Source organism: Pan paniscus, chromosome 13 (genome assembly GCF_029289425.2).
Source record: "Pan paniscus chromosome 13, NHGRI_mPanPan1-v2.0_pri, whole genome shotgun sequence".
Taxonomy (NCBI): Eukaryota; Metazoa; Chordata; class Mammalia; order Primates; family Hominidae; genus Pan; species Pan paniscus.
The window spans coordinates 71,413,596-71,438,710 of record NC_073262.2 but is presented as its reverse complement, the minus strand read 5'-3'; the positions used below and the strand labels follow the sequence as shown (position 1 = coordinate 71,438,710).

At 40.8% G+C, this 25,115-nt stretch overlaps 2 protein-coding genes across 22 annotated transcripts in view; both read right to left on the bottom strand.

Annotated features, from left to right (window-relative positions):
- Nucleotides 1-7,438, bottom strand: part of NOSTRIN (nitric oxide synthase trafficking) — a 78,873-nt gene extending 71,435 nt beyond the window's left edge. For 7 of the 20 annotated variants that reach the window (XM_055108714.1, XM_055108716.1, XM_034954438.2 and 4 more), the window contains exons 1-2: nucleotides 7,291-7,418; nucleotides 5,880-6,020 (exon numbers count right to left, since the gene is read on the bottom strand). The gene's annotated coding sequence lies outside the window, so the exon portion shown is untranslated. Of the gene's footprint in view, nucleotides 1-5,879; nucleotides 6,068-6,810; nucleotides 6,880-7,290 lie in introns of all 20 variants that reach the window. The other 13 variants (XM_055108731.1, XM_055108719.1, XM_055108718.1 and 10 more) reach the window with 11 other exon arrangements.
- An 11,341-nt stretch (nucleotides 7,439-18,779) lies between these two features.
- The window catches only part of CERS6 (ceramide synthase 6), a 326,067-nt gene continuing 319,731 nt past the window's right edge, over nucleotides 18,780-25,115 (bottom strand). For both annotated transcript variants that reach the window (XM_003824310.6, XM_003824309.6), the window contains one exon: nucleotides 18,780-24,411. In XM_003824310.6, coding sequence (XP_003824358.1) covers nucleotides 24,259-24,411 — 153 coding nt within the window. In that variant the 3' untranslated portion in view covers nucleotides 18,780-24,258. The remainder of the gene's footprint in view (nucleotides 24,412-25,115) is intronic.

Sequence of the window (25,115 nt, the reverse complement as noted above, 5' to 3'; positions counted from 1 at the left end):
AGTTGGGAATGAAGGGAAACACAGAAAATGCTGGTAAGAGATAGTCACACTTGCTGACACTTGATATGCATGTATCAGTTGTGTTTACATAACAGAAACTATTCTGTTGTATCCAGAAAATTATAAATCTCTCAAGAATGCTTTGAGCACACAGTTTGCATGGGACCTTATAGTTCATGAGGCTTGGAAGATACTCAGAGGCCAGATAATGGGATGACTCCAGTGCCATGTTTTAACTTTAACCAAAAGGTAAATAGAGTCACAAAAGGGTCTTTCTTCTCTCCACATAGGAACTTACGCATATTTGTGATATTTAGATTTTGTTTTGTTTTCTTTTTTGAGACAGGGTCTCACTCTGTCACTCAGGCTGGAGTGCAGTGACACGATCTTGGCTCACTGCAACCTCTGCCTCCCAAACTCAAGCAATCTTCCCGCCTCAGCCTTCCAAGCAGTTAGAGCTAAAGGTGTGTGCCACCGGGCCCAGCTAATTTATTTTTTATTTTTTGTAGAGATGAGGTTTCACCATATTGCCCAGGCTGGTTTCAAAGCTCCTGGGCTCAAGCAATCCACCCACCTCAGCCTTCCAAAGTGCTGGGATTACAGGTGTGAGCCATGGCGCCTGGCCAATATTTAGATTTTAGTTTTAGACTCTTCATTCTGATGGTAGCGTAGAAACTCTAAAGAGAACTGAGATAAGGATTAGGAAGAGTGGGGAGGCTGTTGCCAGGAACCAGGAGAAAAATGGTGAGGCCTTAACTAACCCAGGTGGCAGTGGTAGAGTTTTAAAATGGAACCAGCAAGACTGGGTGATGGACTGGATTAAGGATAAGTAATGAGGGAGTGGGAGGAATCTAGAACGAAGCCCAAGTTTCTGGTATCTTCCTCAAAATTCCCTTCTCTATGGCTTCCATGGGAGGGACTAAAGAACAGGAGTTAATGATATAGGCTTTGGAGTGTTGAGAAGTCAAAAGTTGGCCACACTACAAATTAGTATGCTAACTTTGGGAGAAATTTCTTAGCCCCTTTGAGTTTCAGTTTCCTGTTATGTAAATGGAAGTAATACCATATATTTCACAGCAGAGTATACATAACGACTGTTCAATAAACATTTACTATTATTACTGTTATTGGGATCACTTTATTTTTTGCAGAATAAAGATATTAAAGATAATTTTATGGCCAGGTATGCTGGCTATAATCCCAGCACTTTCGGAGGCCGAGGCAGGTGGATCACCTGAGGTCAGGAGTTCAGACTAGCCTGAGCAACATGGCAAAAACTGTGTCTCTACTAAAAATACAAAAAACAAAACAAAACAAACAAACAAACAAAAAATTAGCTGAGTGTGGTGTTAAGCACCTGTAGTCCCAGCTACTCAGGAGCCTGAGGCAGAAGAATTACTTGAATCCGGGAGACAGAGGTTGCAGTGAGTCAAGATCGCACCACTGCACTCCAGCCTGGGTGACAGAGCGAGACTCCATCTCAAAAAATAAAATAAAATAAAGATAATTTTATATTATACATACAAAACACTAAAAAATATAACTATTCTAATTCAAAAACTTACAAAACTCACATGACTACACCAAACAATTTAGAATTCTCAAGAAGTTTTATTTAATGCATTTTTTTCTTTCACTAAATTTTTCCTTTGATAATTTGAGTCACTTGTAACACTTTATGACTCTTGAAAGTCATAGATGGCATCCTCATTTTAAAAGAATAAACATTTTGCATCTAGAGATCTGAAAATTTTACTTAGGACATTAAGATTTTGAAAACAAATATATTTACAAAAATTAATTCAAGATGGATTAAAGACTTACATGTTAGACCTAAAACCATAAAAACCCTAGAAGAAAACCCAGGCAATACCATTCAGGACATAGGCATGGGCAAGGACTTCATGTCTAAAACACCAAAAGCAATGGCAACAAAAGCCAAAATTGACAAATGGGATCTAATTAAACTAAAGAACTTCTACACAGCAAAAGAAACTACCATCAGAGTGAACAGGCAACCTACAGAATGGGAGAAAATTTTCGCAACCTACTCATCTGACGAAGGGCTAATATCCAGAATCTAAAATGAACTCAAACAAATTTACAAGAAAAAAACAACCCCATCAAAAAGTGGGTGAAGGATATGAACAGACACTTCTCAAAAGAAGACATTTATGCAGCCAAAAAACACATGAAAAAATGCTCACCATCACTGGCCATCAGAGAAATGCAAATCAAAATCACAATGAGATACCATCTCACACCAGTTAGAATGGTGATCATTAAAAAGTCAGGAAACAACCCAGGTGCTGGAGAGGATGTGGAGAAATAGGAACACTTTTACACTGTTGCTGGGACTGTAAACTAGTTCAACCATTGTGGAAGACAGTGTGGCAATTCCTCAGGAATCTAGAACTAGAAATACTATTTGACCCAGCCATGCCATTACTGGGTATATACCCAAAGGATTATAAATCATGCTGCTATAAACACACATGCACACGTATGTTTATTGTGGCACTATTCACAATAGCAAAGACTTGGAACCAACCCAAATGTCCAACAATGATAGACTGGATTAAGAAAATGTGGCACATATACACCATGGAATACTACGCAGCCATAAAAAGGGATGAGTTCATGTCCTTTATAGGGACATGGATGAAAATGGAAACCATCATTCTCAGCAAACTATCGCAAGGACAAAAAACCAAACACCGCATGTTCTCACTCACAGGTGGGAATTGAACAATGAGAACACATGGACACAGGAAGGGGAACATCACACACTGGGGACTGTTGTGGGGTGGGGAAAGGGGGGAGGGATAGCATTAGGAGATATACCTAACGTTAAATGATGAGTTAATGGGTGCAGCACACCAACATGGCACATGTATACATAGGTAACAAACCTGCACATTGTGACATGTACCCTAAAACTTAAAGTGTAATAATAATAAAATTTAAAAAAAGAAAACAAATATATTGATTAAAAATACTCTCAAAGTTACAAACAAATTGCAAGTTCATTACAAGGATTTTTTTCCTTTTGTCCTGAATAAGTTGCCAATCTAATGCTCCTTCACCTTCTAATATTTTAGTGTGCATTTCCTTCAAACAAGGATGTTCTCCAACAAAACCAAAATACAACCATCAAAAGCAGGAAATTGAAATGGATTCATCACTACTATCTAACCCTGAGTTCCACCAATTGTCCTGCCTAAGTTCCCCATAGCAACAGGATCCAGTTCAGTATCGTGCCTGGCATTCAGTCACTGTTTCTTTAGTTTCCACTCTGGAACAGTTCTTAGCTCCTCCTTGGCTTTCCTGCCATTGACAGACTTGAAGATGACCAGTTAATTATTTTATGTAACGTCCTTCAATTTGGACTTATCTGATGTTTGCTCATGATCAGATTCAGGTTTCGTATCTTTGGCAGGAAAATCACAGAAGTGATGCTGTGATCTTATTGCATTCATTCACGTGACTCATTTCATTTGCCCCATTACTGATGGTGTTCACCTGATTAGGATGGTGTCTGCCAGGCTGCTTCGCTGTAGAGTCACTACTTTAACCTTTGAAGTTAGTAAATATTTTGTGGCGACGTACACCTTGAAACTAGGCAAACATCTTTCTCCTCATCACATTTTCAGTTTATTATATATTAATTTTATCATATGAACTCATAGTTTCCCATTTTATTCAATGCATTATAATTTATTACTAGTATTATCTTTATGGCAAAGTTGCCATAGCATTTTATTATTGCTACAAAAGACAATCAATCATATTTTCCATGAAATATACTCACTGAATGATGGTTCAACACACGAGGCAAAGAGGGATGTCTTTGGAGAAAGCACTTAAAGTAGAACATTAGCAAATTTTACTGCTTGACTAAAACAAGAATGAGCTAACTCGATCTGGCTGGGGGCCTGTTAGGACTGTTCCTTCTCACTGTGGCCTGACTAAAAACCAGCGGCATTAAGAAAGCATCATATTTCCCACGGCCTGTGGGTGCCCCAGTGAGGTGGTTCTGCTCTCATAAGCTCTTTTATGAGACCAGTTTTTCCAAGTACTGGTTCAGAAAATACGCTCAGAGCTGGCAGAATGGTTCAGAAAGCTTCTTGAAGGCCCTTTGTTTCTTGGTCTGACTTTCAGTTTGTACCAGCTACTTTAAGCAGTTTCAGCTTCCCAAGGTTACTAGCAACTTCTACTTTTCCTAATATATTTGATTTTCCATGGCATTGGTTGTGATAGTAGTAGCCTCCCAATTAACTGCACCTCCGCTTCATACCCTCTTTTTGAATCTGGGCTGGGCTCATGACTTGTTTAATCAATAGGAGGCACACTCCAGCTGATACGGTTTGGATCTCTGTCCCCACCCAAATCTCACCTTGAATTGTAACAATCTCCACATGTTGTGGGAGGGACCCAGTGGGAGGTAATTGAGTTATTGGGGCAGGTGCTTCTTGTGCTGTTCTCATGACAGTGAATAAGTCTCATGAGATCTGATGGTTCTATAAAGGGGAGTTCCCCTATACAAGCCCTCTTGCCTGCAGCCACGTAAGATATGCCTTTTGCCTTCGGCCATGGTTATGAGGTCTCCCCATCCATGTGGAACTGTGAGCCTATTAAACCTCTTTCCTTTATACATTACCCAGTCTCGGGTATGTCTTCCTTAGCAGCGTGAGAACAAACTAATACACCAGCTTATTAATTTTAAGGCACAAAATATCCCAGATTTTCGTTGGTTCTATGTCCTCATAACATTTTCCCATCATTCTTTAAGTACTACTTTGCTTTCTGGCCCAAAAAGATGTTCCACACCCAGCCTTTGCTTTCCCTGCCCACCTCTTGGTTCAGCTACTTCTTCAAGGAGCCCTGGTTCCTTTAGTGGAGAAAGGGTTTAGGATGGATTTAGAAACCAAGACCTGGGGCGCTAGGTGTGCTCAGGAGGAGCTACTGAGGAGGCATTGACTCTAGGCTCTGAGGTGGACAGTTATGAAATATCTATCATCTATCTATCTATCTATCTTTTTATCTGTGTGTGTGTATACGCACACATACTCACAGGTAAATGCATATACACACTTACATCTGTGTTCATTTTGATATCTACCTATTAAAAACCATACATGGATACTTACAATTTTAATCCGATACTACTAAGTTCATTCGGTTTTCTCCTCCTCCATATTTACACTTCCCTTTTCCAGCAGTGAGAAACTGGCTCCCCTTATTGTTAATATATTTACGCCTTTGATCAATCCTCCCCTATGTAACCCATCTCCCACTGCTTCCACTCTGACTTTCCATGCTCTGGCTTCTCATGCCAGGCTGCCCCTCTGCAGGGATGGCCTCATCACCCTGCTTGGGCTTTGATTCTTCATGCTTCCTCCTCCAACTCCTCACTCCCACCTTGTGTGGATTCCTCTTCACCCCCACCTTGGGCTACGATTCTGCCAGCTGCACTGTCCTCCTGGGCAGACATCTCCATGCCCAATTTGGCCCCCATCATTCCACTCTGGGCCACAGTGATTCCCTCACCTAGCAGAGATATCTGCTCTGCTCTGTCCTATTTGAGGTTTAGGGACTGAACAGTTCAGGAAGAGAAGGGAAAGGAATGGAAAAAGAAAAAGGAAGAAGAAAAAGTCATCAATATCATCATCTTTTTTTTTTTTTTCTGAGGTAGGATCTTACTCTGTCACTCTGGCTGGAGTGCAAGTGGCACCATCATAGCTCACTGCAGCCTTGAACTCCTGGGCTCAAGCATTTCTCCTGCCTTGGCCTCCCAATGTGCTTGAATTACAGGTATAAACCACCAAGCCTGGCTGTCATCATTATTATTTACATCATTTTTTTTTCTTATCACTTACCTTTCTTATCACTATTTTCTTTGCTGATTTATCTTCTTCCTCTCATCCCCCAAACATGGGTATTTCTCAAGGTTCTGCTTTGGCAGGCAGTGCAGAACAGATCAAAGCTTGGACTAAGTTCTTTGCATCACCACTTTCTGGCTGTAAGACCAAGGACAAAGTTTTTACCCTCTTGTGCTCCAGTTTATCTGAAAAAAATTTAAAAAAATGAAAATCACAACAGCCTCCAGTTTCAGTCTTCTACTTCCAATTTTTGTTAGACATGTCCACATGAAAGGACTCTCATCAGCTTAAATTCAAAATGTAAAAATCAACCCATTTTTCCTTTCCAAAACTGAGGCATCTTCTCACAGCACCTCTTTCTGTAAATACATATTCATTCTACAGGAATTTATTGGGCACCTGCTGTGTAGTGGACACTGTGGCTGATAAGGATCAGCTATAAAAGGTAAGGCCTTTGCCCTCAAGATGCTTCCATTGAGTCCAGTGGGGAAGGCCGTGTGATAAGTGTTCTGATGGAGTTAAATGGTTGTACCTTTTCTTCTCAAGGAAGAGCACCAAATTCCCAAAGGCTAAGGCTTTCTGGGAAGACTAACTTCTAACACAAATTAGTCTTCAAGGCCAAGTAAGAGTTAGCGACATGAAGAAGAAGAGGAAAGAGGTCTCTGTGGCAGTGTAAGCAGCATGGCCAGAGTCCTGGAGCTGTCACAGGCATGGCACATTCTGAGACAGTGCCCATGGGGAGGGATGAGGATGGAGTGGAAGGTCAAGGTCAGGCCACTAAGGGGGAGAACAGGTGGTAGGGAGTGGGGTGGAGGCTGCCTCACTGCTTCACGCTATGCCCTTTGTCTCAAATGCCTTTCCTCTTTCCACTTGACTCATTCAAATACTATTCATTCTTCCTAGCTTTCTGCTTGAAACCTTTTCTCACCTGATCCCAGAAGCAGCTGTTACGAGCAGCGAATCCTTATGGGTCCGCAGCGAACTCAATTCTTAGCTCCTTAGAAGAAAGAATTTGGGGCCGGGTGTGGTGGCTCACGCCTGTAATCCCAGAACTTTGGAAGGTTGAGGCAGGTGGATCACTTGAGGTCAGGCCTTCGAGACCAGCCTGAACAACATGGTGAAACCCCGTCTCTACTAAAAATACAAAAAATTAGCCAGGTGTGATGGCGGGCGCCTGTAGTCCCAGCTACTCTGGAGGAGGGGGGAGGCAGGGAAGAATTTGACCGAGGAAAAATAAGGCAGACTGAGAGACTGAGGCAAGTTTTAGAGCAAGAGTGAAAGTTTACTAAAAGGTTTTAGGGCGGGAACGAAAGGAAGTAAAGTACACTTCGAGGAGGGCCAAGCTGGCCACTTGAGGGATCAAGTGGCTGGCTTGACCTTTGCCTTAGGGTTTTATATATTGGCATACCTCTGGGATCTTGCATCGCTTTTCTCCTGATTCTTCCCTTCTGGTGGGCTGTCTGCACGCCCAGTGCCCTACCAGTGCTTGGGAAGGGCTGCATGCGCAGTGTGTTTACGGGAGTTATACGCATGCTCACTTGAGACGTTCTTCTATTACCAATCTAACGACCCTAGAGGAAGGTCATATACCAGTTAAACTCCCCCATTTTGCCTCATAGTGCGCATGCTTGAGCCCACTTACCTAACACCTGAGATCTTATTGGGACGCTGCTGATAACCAGTTTCAGGTTTTTTCTATCTGTCGGGAGATTGCCTTTCCCTCGTGCTGGCTGTGACTAATTATTGTTTTAGAGAAATAATGATTGTAACAGTGTAACAACCACCTGACCATCACTTGATGGTCGTCTGACATTCCTGGTTGGGCGTGCAGCCCTCTCCTGGCCTGCTGATGTCTGCCTGACTACTATAACACAACCTCTCTCTCCTCTGAACTTTTCTGGCAATTACTATTCTCACAACATATTTGATATAACGATGATACCAATGTCTTATATCTATAGATTTTATTTTTATTTTTAAAAGCCTTTTGCTGGCCGTGTGCAGTGGCTTATGCCTGTAATCCTAGCACTTTGGGAGGCCGAGGTAGGTGGATCACTTGAGGCCAGGAGTTCAAGACCAGCCTGGCCAATATGGTGAAACCCCAACTCTACTAAAAATACAAAAAAATTAGCTGGGTGTGGTGGCATGCACCTGTAATTCCAGCTACTCAGGAGGCTGAGGCACGAGAATCACTTGAACCTGGGAGGCAGAGGTTACAGTGAGCTGAGATCCCGTGCCACTGCACTCCAGCCTGGGCAACAGAGTGAGACTCTGTCTTAAAAAAAAAAAAAAATTCTTTAGAGCTAATAACTTCTGCCTGTGGCCTGCCTCCCTAACTGTATTGAGACCCCCTTCAATGTAGCAGCTTTGCCCTTGACTTCCTCATACTCCTCACAAAGCCTAACGTAATGTCTCGAACGATTGGTGCTCAATACATTTATTGACTTAATGTTGATGTGCATTTTACTGCTTTCATTAGTGTTCTGGCTTTGTGGGTAAACAATTTGGTACATGTAGCGTAGTGTAAACTACTGGTTAGCATAGTGCAAACTATTTTATAACTCCTCAGAAATGACTTGTAAGTGATACAACTAAGAAATGGCAGCACTAGAAGTGTAGTACATCAGGGCTCAGTTCTATGTACCATCTAGTACCCTCAGCTGAGAGAAAAACAATACTCATTGCTCTTAAAAACTCTAGGGACCCTTTTGAACTCATCTTTGGTGACATAGCTCCAATTAGTCTGAAATCTAACATAGGATTGCTTGATGGCTTGCCAGACAGTAACTAGCACTCTGGGTCAGGAACCTTAGCCAGAGCCAAGAGTTCAGTCCTGATGAATCAAATTAACAGCTATGACTCAAAAAGAGGAGGGCTGGTAACTGCTCTTTTATTTCCTATAACTCAAGTTACAGAAAATAAACTCGCTTTGTAGCATTTCATCCCTCACCTACTACCCACCCCTGGGACTATTTCCCTATGAGTCTTTCAGCCCATTCTTAAAACCCAGATCCCTAAAAAACTAGCGTTACTACCTAGATCGCTTCCATTCTTCAGTCTGCAATGTATTGAATGACTGAACTGCTTGTACTGGTTCTTTTTGAACCTGTGTTCTGGGTTATGTTTGCCCTTGCAAGTTCCCAGGGTTAGATTGAGGAAGGAGATGTGCCCTTTGTGAATTAGACTGATACAGTGAACTTGAAAAATTGAGTTCAGTTATTGATGTATTTGATTTATTGGGGGTCTTCCCCAAGAAAAGCTTCCAATATAGTTGAAAGGACTATACAATATCACGCCAAAAAGAGGGAAGATAGAGATGAAAACTACAGGAGGAAAAACTAGATCTGTAAGAAAAATTAACGGAGGTAGATGAGAAAAAAAGCCAATGGAGAATTTGAAATGCAGTAGAAATCTTGGCAGCCCACATCTTCAGAAACAAATGCAAGCACTGGAATCTGTGTAATGAACCAGAAAGAGTACGTGTAAGTTTTGGAATCACTCCGGTCTGGGGTCAAATCTTTACTGTGCTGGGGAGTGTTTGCCAACTGGCTCATCATAAATGAATAAATAAATAAATAAGAAAGCCCTAATTTGCAGCTTTTGTTGCTAATTATACAGTTATTAAATACATGGTCTAGGAAAGTAATGTCCCTGAACACAGATTTGTGAAGAAATGCACAACAGCACATACAAATACACACTTGTATCCCTCATACAAATACAATAGATGTAAATAACTTCAAGAGCATAGATAGTTGAATATAGGGAAATCATTAAAGTTGATGTTTTTGGGTATTTATTACCTGTAAATATGTATTTTTTTGAGGCAGGGTCTCGCTCTGTGCCCAAGCTGGAGTGCAGTGGTGTAATCACACCTCACTGCAGCCTTGACCTCCCAGGCTCAAGCAATCCTCCCATCTCAGCCTCCCAAGTAACTAGGACTACAGGTGTGTGCCACCATTACTGGCTAATTTTTGTATTTTTGTATTTTTTTGATAGAGACAGGGTTTCACCATGTTGTACAGACTAGTCTCCAACCCCTGGGCTTAAGCAATCCTTCTGCCTTGGCCTCCCAAAGTGCTGGGATTACAGGTGAGAGCCACTGTGCCTGGTCATATTACCTATATTTTAAAATATAATTTTAATTTGTAAGTTTATTTAATTTTTTAAAATGGCTGTTTAATGATCAGCTTGCAAAATTTCAGAAAATATAACAATCAGCCAATGCAAGCTGGTATGAGCTGCTTCCATCACACCACTGATGAATGATGATACTCTTCATCCTTATGATTGCTGGATTCCATATTTGTGAATTCACCTACTCTCTAAAATTTATTTGCAAACCAAGAATCAATACTCAAAGCATGTGATGGTTAATTTTATGTGTCAATTTAACTGGGCTACAGGGTGCTTAGGCTACAGGGTGCTTAGGTTACATACAGGGTGCTTTAGTTAAGCTATATTCTTGGTGTATCTGTGAAGATGTCTTTGAATGAGATTAACATTTGAATCTGTAGGCTGAGTAAAGTAGATTGTCCTTCCCAGTGTGAGTGGGCCTCATTTAATTCTTAAAGGCTTGAATTGAACAAGAAAGTCTGAGAAAGGAAGAATTTGGTCTCTCTCTACTTGACTGTCTTTGAGCTGTGACATTGGTCTTCTCCTGCCCTTAGAACCAAACTGGGACTGGAACGTACACCAACAGCTCTCCTACCTCTCAGGTCTTTGGACTTAGACTGGAACTGTACCATCAACTCTCCTGGTTTTACAGTTTGTAACCGAAGATCTTGGGACTTCTCGGCCTCCATCATCTTGGTGTGAACCAATCCCCATAATAAATCTCTCTCTCCTTCCCTCCCTTTCTCTCCTTCTCTCTGCACACACACACACACACACACACACACACACGTATTTTATTGGTTCTGCTACTGTCGGCAAATCTGTACAGGCCTGCAGCACCCTCAATTCTTGCCTTCTCAGAAGAAAGAATTTGACTGCTGGGGCATAAGGCAGAATGAAAGACCAAGGCAAGTTTTTTAGAGCAGGAGTGAAGTTTATTTAAAAGTTTTAGCGCAAGAATGAAAGTTACTTGGAAGATGGCCAAGCGGGCAACTTGAGAGATCAAGTGCCTGGTCTGACCTTTGACTTGGGGTTTTGTATGTTGGCATACTTCCGAGGTCTTGCATCCCTTCTCCCGATTCTTCCCTTGAGGTGGGCTGTCTGCATGCGTAGTGCCTGCTAGCACTTGGGTGGGGCTGCACTTGCAGTGTGTTTATTGGAGTTGTATGCATGCTCACTTGAGGCCTTCTTCCCTTACCAGTTGAATGCTCCTAGAAGGACATTTAACAGTTAAACTTCACAATTTTGCCTCTTAATAAGCATGCTTGAGCCCACTCACCCAACTCCTGAGATCTTATTGGGAAGCTGCTGATAACCAGTTTCAGGTTTTTTTCTATCTGTTGGGAGACTGCCTTAACATGTTGACCAATTATTATTTTAGAGAAACAGTGTAACAACCACCTGACTATCACCTGATAGTCGCCTGACATTCCTGGTTCAGGAGTGGCCTTCTTCTGCCCTGCTCATGCCTGACTAGCTACATACTGTAACAGTTCTGCTTCTCTGGAGAACCCTGATGAATACATGCAGCTTTTATAGTCATCTATGGTGAAAATTTTGAGTCACTCGATGCACACATTCTCAGCTGCGGCTGAACAAGGCGCCATTCTGCCTTCTTCATTCAACTCATGCTGTAAACAAATAATTTCCTTTTTGTAGTCTGTCTAGTGACACAACTTTTGCATCTTTGTGCTTTTTGTTGGTGATTTTGCTGTTTAAAATGGTGCCCACGTGTAGTGCTAAAGTGCTGTCTAGGGTGCTTAATTGTAAGAAAGCTGTGATATGCCTTATGGAGAAAATGAAACTACCTTTGCAAAATAACAGTGAGAAAATTACAACAGTGAAAGAAATCTGATCTAACTAACCCTCATCTTGCTTTTAACCTCCAAACTGCCCTAAATCATTCCTTGGGCTTGGGACAAGCTAACCTTGGGAACATTTAGTTTATAGTTTAAATAATAGCCATTCCCCAAAACAAAACCTCCCTTTGTAAAGCTAATGAAAGACCACCAGGTTAGGAGAATGAGAGGAGCCTAAATTCTGCTAAGGTGTAGACATAAAGGATTATAAACCATTATTCTTCAGTAACCTCCAGAAGATTTGCAACTTCCCCAATTACTCTTGCAGATAACATCTGTCTTATAGAGCCTAAGATTGGCCTTTTGTGATGTCTTTTCAGGTTTTTGCATTTCTGATGACCAATGTCTCCACCTGAACCTACCTGTGGCCCCATCCAGGTGGTGTCCCTACCCAGAAGTGAATTGAGCACTCACAAGGACCATTTTCCACACCTCTATGATTGCATCACAAACCCATCAGCAGCACCCATTCTCTGGCCCACCAAATTATTCTTGAAAAACCCTAGCCTCTGAATTTTCAGGAAGACTGATCTGCATAATAATACTCCAGTCTTCCATTCAGCCAGCTCTGTGTGAATTAAACTCGAGTTTCTCAATTGCAATTCCTTTATCTTGATAAATCAGCTGTATCTGGGCAGCTGGCAAGGAGAACCCACTGGGCAGTTACAAAAATGCATGTGTTGATAAGCTTCATTCAGGAATGAGTTATAGTGCAGTTGGCTATGAGTTCAATGGTAATTAACTAATAATACAGATTAAATAGGAAGTCTTTAAACAAATACACATAAAGCAAGGTTATGTATTAATCAGTTGATGAAATGTGACCAGAGGGTCCTGGAAACCTAACCCTGTATTTCTCCTAGGAGTAATGATCCAGCATTGGCTAATTCAGTGCTTCCAGTGACTTTTTGGAACATAACTATCATGAATAACAAGAATAAAATGTATCTACATTTCAGGGGATAAGTGGCTTGACTGAGGCAGTTTTGCACCCAGCATTATGCCTGACACACAGTAGGAAAACAAGGTTGATTCTCTTCTCTATCTCACCTCCCTGGGTAGTGGTGTCATGCTAACCTAGGCAGGGTCACAACTAGCTGTTGTGAAATCTACAAACAGTGAGTATTGTCATTTTTGGCTTCTCTCCTCCTCCAGAGAGGTGCTACGGAAATTGGTCTCATCCATCAATTCACAGTCCACTAGGTGCCTTTGAACTACATACAGAAAGGTGTTAACAAAACAATGGAAAAGAACTGCCTTTAGTCAGGAAGTTTGCCTTCCTACCTAAGGATCTCCTCTGGCTGATGATTGCCAGTTTCTCATATTTTTTTCAAGTTGCTTTCCTTGAAGTGACCTGGAGGCATTTCCTGTCCCAGATCTCAGCATACTTACAGCAAAACCTTCCACCTCTCATTCTCCATCAGGACTTTGACTTTCTTGCTTGGGGGTTAAATCTTCAGTAATATGTAATCCTTTATATCCTCCCATGGCCATGTGCCCATCTTCCTGCCTTGTCGTGCAATGCAGACACTACTGACACACTAGGAGTTTAAGAAGGCTTTTTCCAGTTATAAATACAAATTTGTATTTGTTCCATTGTTTAGCTCATGTCCTTTCTCTTATTAAAGATGACAACCAATAAGATTATGCTACTCCCTTCTCAAATCCCTGAAATGTTTCCCACTACTCTTAGCCTAAAACTTGCCCTCCTTACCACGGGAATAGGATATGGGCCCTATATGATCTGTCCCTTGCTAACTTTTCAGTCTTATGGCCTGCACCTTCCTTTTGTTCATTATGCTTCATCCACACTGGCCTTCTTGTTATTCCTTGAATTTAGAAGCATAGTCCCACCTTGCGGCCTTTGTCTTTCAGGTTCCCACTGCCTCTGTCTGGATTGCTCCTATGCAAGATTCCCCCACTGGCTGCTCCTGTCAGTAAGGTCTTAGCTCAGATCACCTGTCCATAAGGTGCCTTTAACCACCCAATCTGAAGAGCCCTGGCAATCACCATGAAATCACCTTATTTCTTCATTACTTTTGTCCTTTTGAGATGGGATTGTTCCCTTGACATTGACCCCCTTTTTGGGCTGGAACTGGCGTGGCCTGTTTCACTCAGCCTGCTGAATGCTGGAACTAGCTGGTTGCTCCTCTCTGGCAAAAACAGGCTTTGTGTGGGCCCTGCAGTGGCATCCGAGTCCCTGTCCTCTTGGCACCCTGGTTCTTGTCCAGCATCCAGGAAGAATCAGGTCATATAAATGGATTGAAGGGTGGTGTATGCGCAGAGGATTTTATTGGTCGATAAAAGTGGCTCTCAGTGGGATGGGGAGTTGGAAAGGGGATGGTGCAGAAAGAAGGTGATCTTTCCTTGAAGCTGCACCATCTGAAGTTAGTCGCATCTATCTGTAGTCTCCAACACTCTTGTTGCTGCTTCTCTGCTTACCACTCAGCCACCTGTATCCCCGACGCTCAGCAGCTTGTATCCCCAATGCTCAGCTGCTTGTGTTGCTCTGCCAGCTGAGTCCTATTATGGGCACAGGATAAGGGCATGGCAGGCGAAAAAACAACATTTGGGCGGAAAAATTGGGTCAGCTGTTTTTACTTAGGGCCGAGGTTCCAGGCTTAAGGGTGGAGTTTAGTGGGGAGCTCAGCCGTGCCATATCACTTTGTCACTATGTGAAATTGCCTTGTTTTAAGGGCTGAATTGTGTCTTCCTCCAAATTCTTGTTGAAACCTTAACCTCTATTGCCTCAGGAGGTGACAATATTTGAATGTAGGGCTTTTAAAGAGGTGATTAAGGTAAAATGAGGTCATATGGCTGGGCCCCAATCCAGTATGACTGGATTCCTCAGAAGAAGAGATTAGGATACAGACATACACAGAGGAAAGACAAAGTAAGGAGCCATCTGTAAGCCAGGAAGAGAGGCCTCAGGAGACATCAATCCTGACAGCACCTTGATCTTGGACTTCTAGCCTCCAGAACTGTGAGAAGATACACTTTGTTCTTGAATTTATTTTCTCATGGTTCTGAGCCACCCAGTCTGTGGTATTTTGTAATGGCAGCCCTAGCAAACTAATATTCCTTGTTTATTTTTTAAAATAGACTTTATTATTTTAGAGCAGTTTTAGGTTCACTGCAAAATTGAGAGGAAGGTACAGAAATTTCCCATAACCCTCGTGCCCCCACACTTGCATAGCCTCCCCCATTATCAACATCACCCACTAGCGGTACATTTGTTATAATTGATGATCCTCCATTGACACATAATTATCATCCAGAGTCCACAGTTTACATGAGGGTTCACTCTTGGTGGTGTACATTTTATGGGTTTGGACAAATGTATAATGACATGTATCCACTATGAAAGTATCATTTATAGTAGTTTCCTGGCCCTAAATATCTATTCTGTTTATTCATCCCTCTCTCGCCTGCAACCCTTGGCCACCACTGATCTTTTCACTGTCTCCACAGTTTTGTCTTTTCCAGAATGTCATATAGTTGGAATCATATAGTACATAACCTTTTCAGATTGGCTGTTTCACTAAGTAACATGTATTTAAGTTTCCCCATATATTTTCTGTGGCTTGATAGCTCATTTCTTTTTGGCACTGAATAATATCCCATTATCTGGATGTACCACAGTTTGCTTATCCATTCACCTACCGAAGGACATCTTGGTTGCTTCCATGTTTTGGCAACTATGAATAAAGCTGCTATGTATGTATAAATTTCATCCATGTATGGGTTTTTGTGCAGACATAAATTTTCAACTCCTTCAGGTAAACTCCAAGGAGTATGATTGCTGGATCATACGGGAAGAGTATGTTTATAATTTTTCAAGAAACTGCCAAACTGTCTTCCAAAGTGTGTGAACCATTTGCATTTCCACCAGCAATCAACAGAGTTCCCCTACATGCTTGTCAACATTTGGTGTTGTTAGTGTTCTGGAATTTGGCCACTCTGTGACATTTGTAGTGGTATCCCATTGATGTTTTAATTTGCATTTCCCTGATGATATATGATGTGCAGCTCCTTGTTTATTTGTTTTTTGCTTCCCTTTATTGTAAGTTCCATAGAAGTAGGAACTTATCTGTCTTATTTATCATTCTGTCCTTAGTGTCTACAATAATTCCTGGCACCTAGTGGGCTCTCTATAAGTATTTTTGAGTGATTGAATTACACAGCCAGGAAACTGAGCCTTTGCTGTTTATTTTTGGCTCTGCAGATATTTTCTATTATTCAGTAAGTTAAAAAAAAAAATAAACTTCTTACCTGAAGATATGCTTCAAAACTTAGTCATGAATGCTGGAGCATAGACCTTCTTGCCTTGTTTCACAACTGTTTCATTCATTCTCTAGTTCTTCATGTCCTCTCTCTTCAGTTCCTCTTAGCTTGTTTCTAGCCACTTCTCTAGTCTCAGTCCTGCATCTCCCTCCCGTGATGCCTGGACTTGGGATGCTGGTGTCAAATCCCCTTATCCAAGCCTGCCATAAAGCCCCTCAGCTTCTGTGCCTGAGGCACCAGTGAGAGAAGCAGAACCCACACAGGGAAATCCTGAGTTCAGAAAGAGTTGGAGACAAAGTACTGTCTCCTGCTTGTTTCCTAATAGATGGAATGTTAATTGCTAACAGCTCCCATCTTACTAGTTCTCTCGTAACTGGGTTCATTTGTTTCTTCGACAAACATTTCTTGTGTCCTATTACATGCCAGACTCTATGGGAGGCTCTAGGAATACTGGTTTTATGCTGCTTATTTGGTTTGCTCTCCCGCATCTATTGTCTGCTGTGCACCATGGGAGGCTGAACCCTGTAGCCTACGTCCCCCAGGCTCTGCACTGTCAGCTTTCTGCTGAGTCCAGCCAATGCGTGGTATAACAAGGCAGGAAGAGAGAGACATTGGGGTATTTTCTTTCCATCCAGGTTTGTAGCCCCCAAAGAGTGGCCTCTCTTCCATACTAGCCCCTCTCACTGGCCTCTGGTTACAACCCAGGGGTGGTAAAGGCTTCCCATACTTGTTAGCCTCTGGGTGCCTCACTCTCCCTTGTTTGATGTAATCCAGTCCATGCCTCTGTAAAGTCATCCTTTTATTAAAGTTTCTTCAACTTAACCATCTGACAGTGACTGTTTCCCACCTGGACCTTGGCTAAGGCAGGCTTTATATAATTTTTAAATTTCAGGCTGGGTGCAGTAGCTCATGCCTGTAATCCCAGCACATCAAGGCCAAGGTGAGAGGATTGCTTGAGGTCAGGAGTTTGAGATCAGCCTGGGCAACATAGCAAGACTTCACCACTATGAAAAATTTAAAAAATTAACTGGGTTTGGTGGCGTGTGCCTGTAGTCCCAGCGACTTGGGAGGCTGAGGTGGGGGGGATTGCTTGTGCCCAGGAGTTTGTGGCTGTAGCAAGCTATGATCGCAACACTGCACTCCAGCCTGGGCAACTGAGAGAAACCCTGTCCTTAATTTTTTTTTAATTAAAAAATTTAAAATTTTAATGTTTAGGAATAATATAACTTTTGTTTCTTCGTGCTCCAGCACTTTCAGAATAATTAAGGGTGTGGGTCCCAGGATCCAGTTACTGTGCTAATTGGTTCTGAGGGACCACCCAGCATCCCAGTAGTTCTTGGTACACAGCTCTCCCCCTTTGTTGTCCTATCATCTCTCAATGTTGTTAGCATTGTTGCCACTGTTCCCACTGAAGCAAGTGCACGGCTGGTGGAAACAGAATTAGGAGGCAGGAATAACAGATGCTTAGGTTGGATATGGCAGCCCCAGTAGTAAGCAATGGGGCCTAGAGAAAAGGGAGTTGCACTTTGGCTACTTAGGAGAGATACTGCTATAGTTTGAACGTCCTCTCCAAAACTCAAGTTTTAAGGTAAGACCTTGTCCTTATGCATGAATTAATGCTTTTATTTCAGGAGTGATGAAAGGATGAGTTTGGCCCAGTTTCCTCTGTCTAGCATGCTTGCTCTCCCATGTGGCACCTTCTGCCATGTGATGACCTTCACCAGTTTCCAACACCATGCTCTTGGACTTCCCAGCCTCCAGAACCATGAGCCCAATAAACTTCCGTTCTTTATAAATTACCCAGTGTGTGGTATTCTGTTACAGCAGCAGAAAGCAGACTAAGACAGATGCTTATAGCATTAGATTATGCTATGTTTATAGAACTGAAGAATTCATGGATTCCAAAAAAGTATATTTTTTCATAGTCTGTATTTTTGTGTCTCAGAGGAATGTTGGTGGTTTAACTTATTAGAATAACTCATGCTTGAAATCAGCATGAGTTATTCTATTGTTGGGGTGGTTATAATGTTTATAAGATTTTAATAGGGTATCTGCTTTATTTTTTATAATACTTGTGATAGTGGTGGGGTGTCTGGTTGAATTTCAGTGCTATTTTTATGGCTTTTGAGTACTAGATGACCTAAGCTTAGAGCAAAAGAGCAGATTGAGAGACGGTATTTCACAGGAAAGACAGAGAAAGATGGAGAGAAGTTCTAACAAAGTGAGGTACAAACCAAGAGAAGATGATGTGGGCCAAACTCCGATGAGGGGTGCATACACAGAGAAGGGAAGTTTTGTGTTGTGCTTTGGGTGTTTATCCTAGGTGCCTCTTTTAAAATTTTTTTAAAAATAAGCATAACCTGATATATTTCAGATGATCTCTATAAACCATTTTTTTCCAGAATAAAGTGCTACATAAAATTTAGCATTGAGGTTTTAATCTTAATTTTCAAAGAGATACTACAGTCTATCCGAGTTAACGTAACATTACTTTCTCAATGATCACAGTGATACTGGGAGTTGACGAGGCTTGTAACAATCTACTGGGATGATGTGAGCCTTTATTAACCTCATCAGGTGAGATGTGATGTTTTACCCACACGAGCTGGTTAGCATTTACAGTAAAGGGCACTTACACTGCACTCTTAATACTTATCTTTATTATGAAAGTGTTTCCAAAGTAAAATGATCCTCATAATAATGATTGCTTCCAGAGATCAAGAATGAATAATTATATTTTCATATAAAAATCAGCAAAACACAATAACAATACATAAAATAATTCTAATTGGCTAACAGTATTTCATTCCATTTCTGACAGAGATGCTCAAGCACTGAATTGTCTTAAGAAAACAAGTAAGGTTTTGTCACCTATCCTATTTCTCACTGCAAGTTGAAAAAAATCAAATCCAAACACCACCACCCCTTCTATGACAACAAACGGCTGTGGAGGTAAATGACTATGTGGGCAAAGAGTTGATGAATATCATGAGCTTAGGGGCTTTATGAAACTTTGGGAAATCAAACTCAGAGGTTGTTTTCCATTCTTAAAGTAATGAAGCTCTAAGTTAAAGTTTCAGAATCATCACATAACTGTTCCTATTCCATAACTCATTTCTTTTTTTTTGCAGGTAATCTTATTTTCTTAAGGGTAGTTTCATGATGACAGTTTCAAAAAATTACTGTGGATAAAGAAAAAATTGTCTCAATGAAATAGAATTTTTCACTGAACACAGAAACCATCTCAATAGTTGCTGCTCCCTGGTTTCCAGGCCATGCAACAGACATCAAACTAGGAAGCCAAACTTTCATGGACCTGTGTTAAGAAAAACACACATATATGGGCATACTACTTTTTTTTTTTTTTTTTCAGAAAAACGGAATTAGGCAGAGAAGGAAGTGTGGGTGTACAACTGATCCACAAGCTATTGGGAAATCAATAGCTAAAAAATGTCAACACCCTGGCTTCCTTTTATCAGGAACTCCAGGAGGCTGAAAGGAATGTGAGTGCATGAGATAAGCAAGACAGATCTTAACGGTCCCCTCACATCCCTTTCTGGGCCATCTCCAGAATGCCTAGTTTTGTGGAGACACCATGTACTATCTGGCTGCAGAGACTTTCTTAGGCCCCGTGTTAGACCCCATGGGGTCTTAGCATGTGGCCATGTGGTAATGCATTCCTTTCAAAGGCTTTGGGTTGAACTCAAGTTGGAAACACCTGGAAAAGACCAAGCTTCTCCTTTGGGTGTCTGCGGATCCTATTAAAAATATTCATGATGCTTTATGTTCTCCAATACAATTTTCTCCATGAAAACAAGCATCAGATACACTACCTCTAAGTATTTATTGGAGGGGTTCCAACAGCCTCGTGGACAGGCCTTCTCAGCAGCTACTGAGTGCCCCCTAGGGGTGGGGAGGGGCCAGTGCACACAGAGGCAAACCACAGAGCCCTTTTGTGGCCTATTATGAAGAACTAAAATGTGGCCAGTGAACCAGTCAGTGCTCATCACTACGGGGTACTTTGAGAATGGCACAATTTCATTTTACCAAAAGAAACCTTCACTGGCTCTGGGGACTGCAATATCTTCATTTTAAAATATTTTGCTGCGTTTTCTTCAAGGGCGGCTTGTGACAACTGAACTGCTAATTATTCCTTCCATGGACAGCATGGTAGTGGCAAGTGCAGTAACTGGGCTCATTGCATTTTCTCTTTCCATACAAGTTACTGCAACTGCCATGTGATCACTTTTCCAGCAGGCTGACTTCGATTTGATTTTTTTCTTATTTAAATGTTAGAAACATCTCAGGGCTATTATTATTTATCTACAAAGCAGAAATCAGCCAAAGACAAAGGAAAAAAGTAAGCTAATCAGAACCTGAAGACCTGAAATACCACATGAAATGTAAACATTTAACTTTTTATTTCCAAAGGATTTCTTGAAGCCTCTCTGGAGATAATGACATCACCACACATACTGATAAACAATCTTTTAATACCTTTGGAATTACTCTTTATAATTTTTATACTTCAAATTAAGAAAACCGCCCAATGTTCAGGCAACTTTGGCATTAACATTTCCAAGAAAGGGACAAAAACAACTATTAATGCAACATCATGAAGAGATTGGGGACAACTGTGGGTGTCTATAAAGCTCTCTTTGAAAAGCTCTTTAAAGCGAACTCAGGTAAACGGAAATGAAATCTGACTTTTTACTTAGACCAAATAACAATGAGGTTTGAATAGAAAATGGAAGATTCAGGCCCTTTCTACCTAAGATGAAGGCATTTAGTTTGCTCAAATTCAAACTCCACCAAATACTCTGAATGGAAAGTTTGGCAACAGAACTGGACATGTGGAGGTTCACCAACCATTTTGATCAAAGGTGATCTGATTTTATCTCACTTCTTGCCTAACCTTTCTGGCTTGTTTACCTTGACTAGATGCCTGTGGCATTATATAATGATGCAGCCCAGCAGAAGTAGGATGCTAATAAACCCTGGGGTAAAGCAGCAATCATTTGCATTTTTACCACATATACTTGAATAATCCAAAATACTGAGAGTTGCTTCCCTATGCTCAACATCCATAGGACCAAATTTGGAAAGGTGAACTGTAGTTGGCTTATTTGCTGGCCTTAGGTGCTCTTATGACCTGTGCTTAGCCATATTTAGCTCACTGGCTAAGAGGCTGAAAAGATTCTACCACCTTCAGGTGTGTGGGGAACATGAACAGGAGGCTGACAAACAAGGAGGGAAGTTTCTGTTGTACCTGGTGAGTGGGTTTTATGAAAAGAATATGGGTAGGGATGAGTCAGTGATATTTTGGTTTTATCACTTTTTGGAGAAACATACATATATATACATAAATAGAACACACGTTTTTATATCATTTATTGACCTGAGGCCAAATTCTACTCGATTTTCTACTTTCCCCCTACTAAGAGATCCAGAAAAGCTATTAACATTAGAGAATAAAGTATTACTTCTTCTGGAATCCTTTCTACATACCCCTTTGTACTCTGGGAAGGTTTGAATGTGACCAGGAAGGAGGCGATATCAACACAGGCTAAGTTAATTAACGAAAAACAGCACTCTGACTAACCTATAGTTGAATTTACAAAATACACTTCAAAGCTATGGCCTGGTACAGGGGGAGGATGGGATACTGCACATATTTTTCTCTCTCAGCCTTATCAGGCTACCACGGGAAAGCTATAGACAGAGATATATTATTCTTCACCATAAAAAGCCTGCAAACCCCATTTTAATTAGCCCCAAAGAACTGTGCCCTAAAATGTAAAATGAAATAAAAATCTCTGGATAACACAGAGGACTGTGTGAAGTGAATGCCATCAGTTAGAGAGACCCCAAGTGTTCCCAGTTCTCCTTCTAAGTAACTTCTGGGGGGAAAAATGATTGCTTAGATTTGCCTTTGCTAATGACAGACCCCATTTACTACGTTTTATGCAATTCTTCTAAACCTTTAATTTACAAGCTGACCTCCTTGAAATTATTCTTCTGTGCTCAAGTGTCATATGATCTAAACCTGAACACATGGATCTCTAAAGTTAATTTTAGCCATTGAGAGGACTTGCCCCAGACACTAAAGCAAGCTAAATATGTTCATATTTTAATTAAGAAACTTTTACCTTCTCAAAATTTTCAGCTGTAATATGCTATTACCTTATACATATACTTGCATTTTAGCAGATGTTCTGAAGACTAACAAGTCCTTTTATGATTGTTCTTACAAACTCAACCATCCACAAATTACACTCCCAGACATATGCCTGTTTTGTGAAATAAAATAACAAAGCTCTAAAGGCAGAATTATTTGCATCGTTTTCTCAATAAACAAGCAGATGTATTTCTAAGCCTCTTCAGTTATTACTAAGGACCATAACAGAAACACATTATTTTGTAAATAAGTAGGGAAAGATATAATATTACAGTAAGAATTTTTTGGTTGGGAGCATTCTTTTAACTATTAACTCACAGATTGCAAATTGTGGGCAAAAAGCTTTAATTTTTTTCAAAGAATTGAATTAAATGTGAATGGTTCTGAGCAGGATACGCACTCTCTGGTGTTTCTGCACACTTGTTAGCATTTCTGCTGTTGTCTTCACAGCCCTGATTCACACATTTATATTATGGCATTTTTGTTTGGGGTTCGTTCTAAGTGACGGCCTTCTTGATTTATGAAGGGTTTTATAGTCCCTTTTTCCTCTTACTAAAAGTTAGAAGAAGAGATAAAATCTTTGGCCGACATATGGTTTTCTTATCTGTACATAAATAACACTGCTGTGTAGGAGACTTATGGAAACTTATTCTTCAGTAATTTTCCTCATTGTTGATATTGCCATTGTCCAATAGAATTTTTCATTTTTCCAGAAACAGCCCCATTTGAAAAAAATTCCTGGAAACCAAAGAAGCATTGTAGTGTAATGCTGCTCAGTGTTTAGTAACAGGAAAGTCATCTGGATTACGTTTAAGGAGAAAAGCAAAGGGTAAAATAGTCTTTCTCCCATTGGCTTTATTTTGCTCAGCAAAATAAAAACATCAACATCAAGTACTAGATAGGGCTTTTTCTTGAAAGCTGGTTGCATTAAAGTGCTCTGCACTGCACAGGTAATCTTTATCAACTCTTGAAAGATTTTTTTGTCCCCAAATATAGTTAACTTCTTTCTTTTATAACATAAGACTGCACTAATTATAGGGTAGTGGCAAAACCTGGCTGAAATCAGTTGCTCTCTTTATGTTATTCCCAGAACACAGGACAAATTCCCATTCTTAACAGTGATTTCCTTGTTTATAACTATGAGCTTCAGTGAATATCCTCCTTCAAAATCAGAGCACTGACCTCATCACAGAGAAAAACAAACAAACAAACAAATACACTCTGCAACCTACAAGGTTAACCCTCAACTAGCTCACACCCATTGAAGAAATCTTGGCTGTGTGCACAAGAAATGAAATCTATTTCAAAGCAATTTAATACAAAACCATTCAAAAAAGTTCTCCAATAACCATCTTCTTTAATTTGAACTGCTAATTGAACATGAAGAGTGAAAATTAAACACCTAGTTCGTCCGGTTTAAATGGTCACTAAGACTGTATAGGCAATTTCAAAATGGGCACTGTAACTAAAAGAAAGCAAACCTATTTAGAGCTGAACGAGAATCTTGCACTGGGTTTTGCTTGCTCTAAGTGACAAAGTAAGCTGATGCTCATAGCACATTGGACTACAGCAAGAGAAAGGGGGAGAAGCAGATGGAGCATCTCCTTCACTGTCATGAGCCCAGTGAGTAAAAGGAGTGAGGAAACCCTCTTTTGTCCACAGATTTACAAATACAAAAAAATAAATAATACTCTAAGACAGTACAAATGCAAATACTGTTCCCTTGTGTCAATTACATACAGCATGCCTACAAAGAGAGAATGGTAATTCTTCTTCATTCACAGACAGGACACATGGCAGTGCACTATTCAAAATGCTTTGATAATCTTAATTTTTGTTTCTGGTGCTGAGATATTATGAAAGGAACTGCATTTGCAACTTATTAAATACTTCCAGGAACAAATAGTTCACTTTGCTTGGGACTTGTAGTTTTGAGTAATTAATCATCCATGGAGCAGGAGCCAGTCAGGAGATACCCGTTGGTACCACTGGTCCCATTGGTGGTTGTCGCAGTGTGGGGATTCTTCCCCGGAGGTTCTGAGTCCTCCTCATCTGAGCTAGACTCAATATCACTTCGATCATCCTTGGACACCTGTGGAGTAGAAGCAGGTTAGTATAACCAGCACCTAAGAAATCATCAAGGTATGGCATGCTAGAAGCACATGCAGTCATACACAAGGGGAAACAGATCCCAATGTTAAAAAACTGAAGAGGATGAGAACACTGCCATAGCAATAAGTTCCCCTTCATTGGAGAGATAAAATGTAGGCGACAAAGTCATTTATGAAGGAATGTAAGTATCATGGAGGGCTAGACTTCTTGACTTCTTTAAGGTATCTTTCCATATTGAGAACATACTAGACCATGAATCCCACTTTTAATCAAAAAGTAGCATACTGTGTCACTGGAATGGCGTCATAGGAATTTGGTACAAATGGATCAATTTACTCATTGATGATCACATTCTCCTTGAGAATAATTTAAAATCAGCTCTCAATTAACCATAGCAATGGAGATAGTCACTAACTCAGAACACTGAAAAAAAAATTTCTATTTGGCTTTTTCATGCATTGTTTTATGATTACATTTCTATTTTTTGTATGCTATAATTAATTAGGAATTTTGTTCTATATGTCACACAACAAATGACAGCAGGAGGCATTTTTTTTTTCTTTTCTTTTCTTTTTTTTTTTTTTTGAGTCAGAGTCTTGCTCTGTTGCCCAGGCTGGAGTGCACTGGTGCGATCCAACTCACTGCAGCCTCCGCCTCCTGGGTTCAGGCAATTCTCCTGCCTTA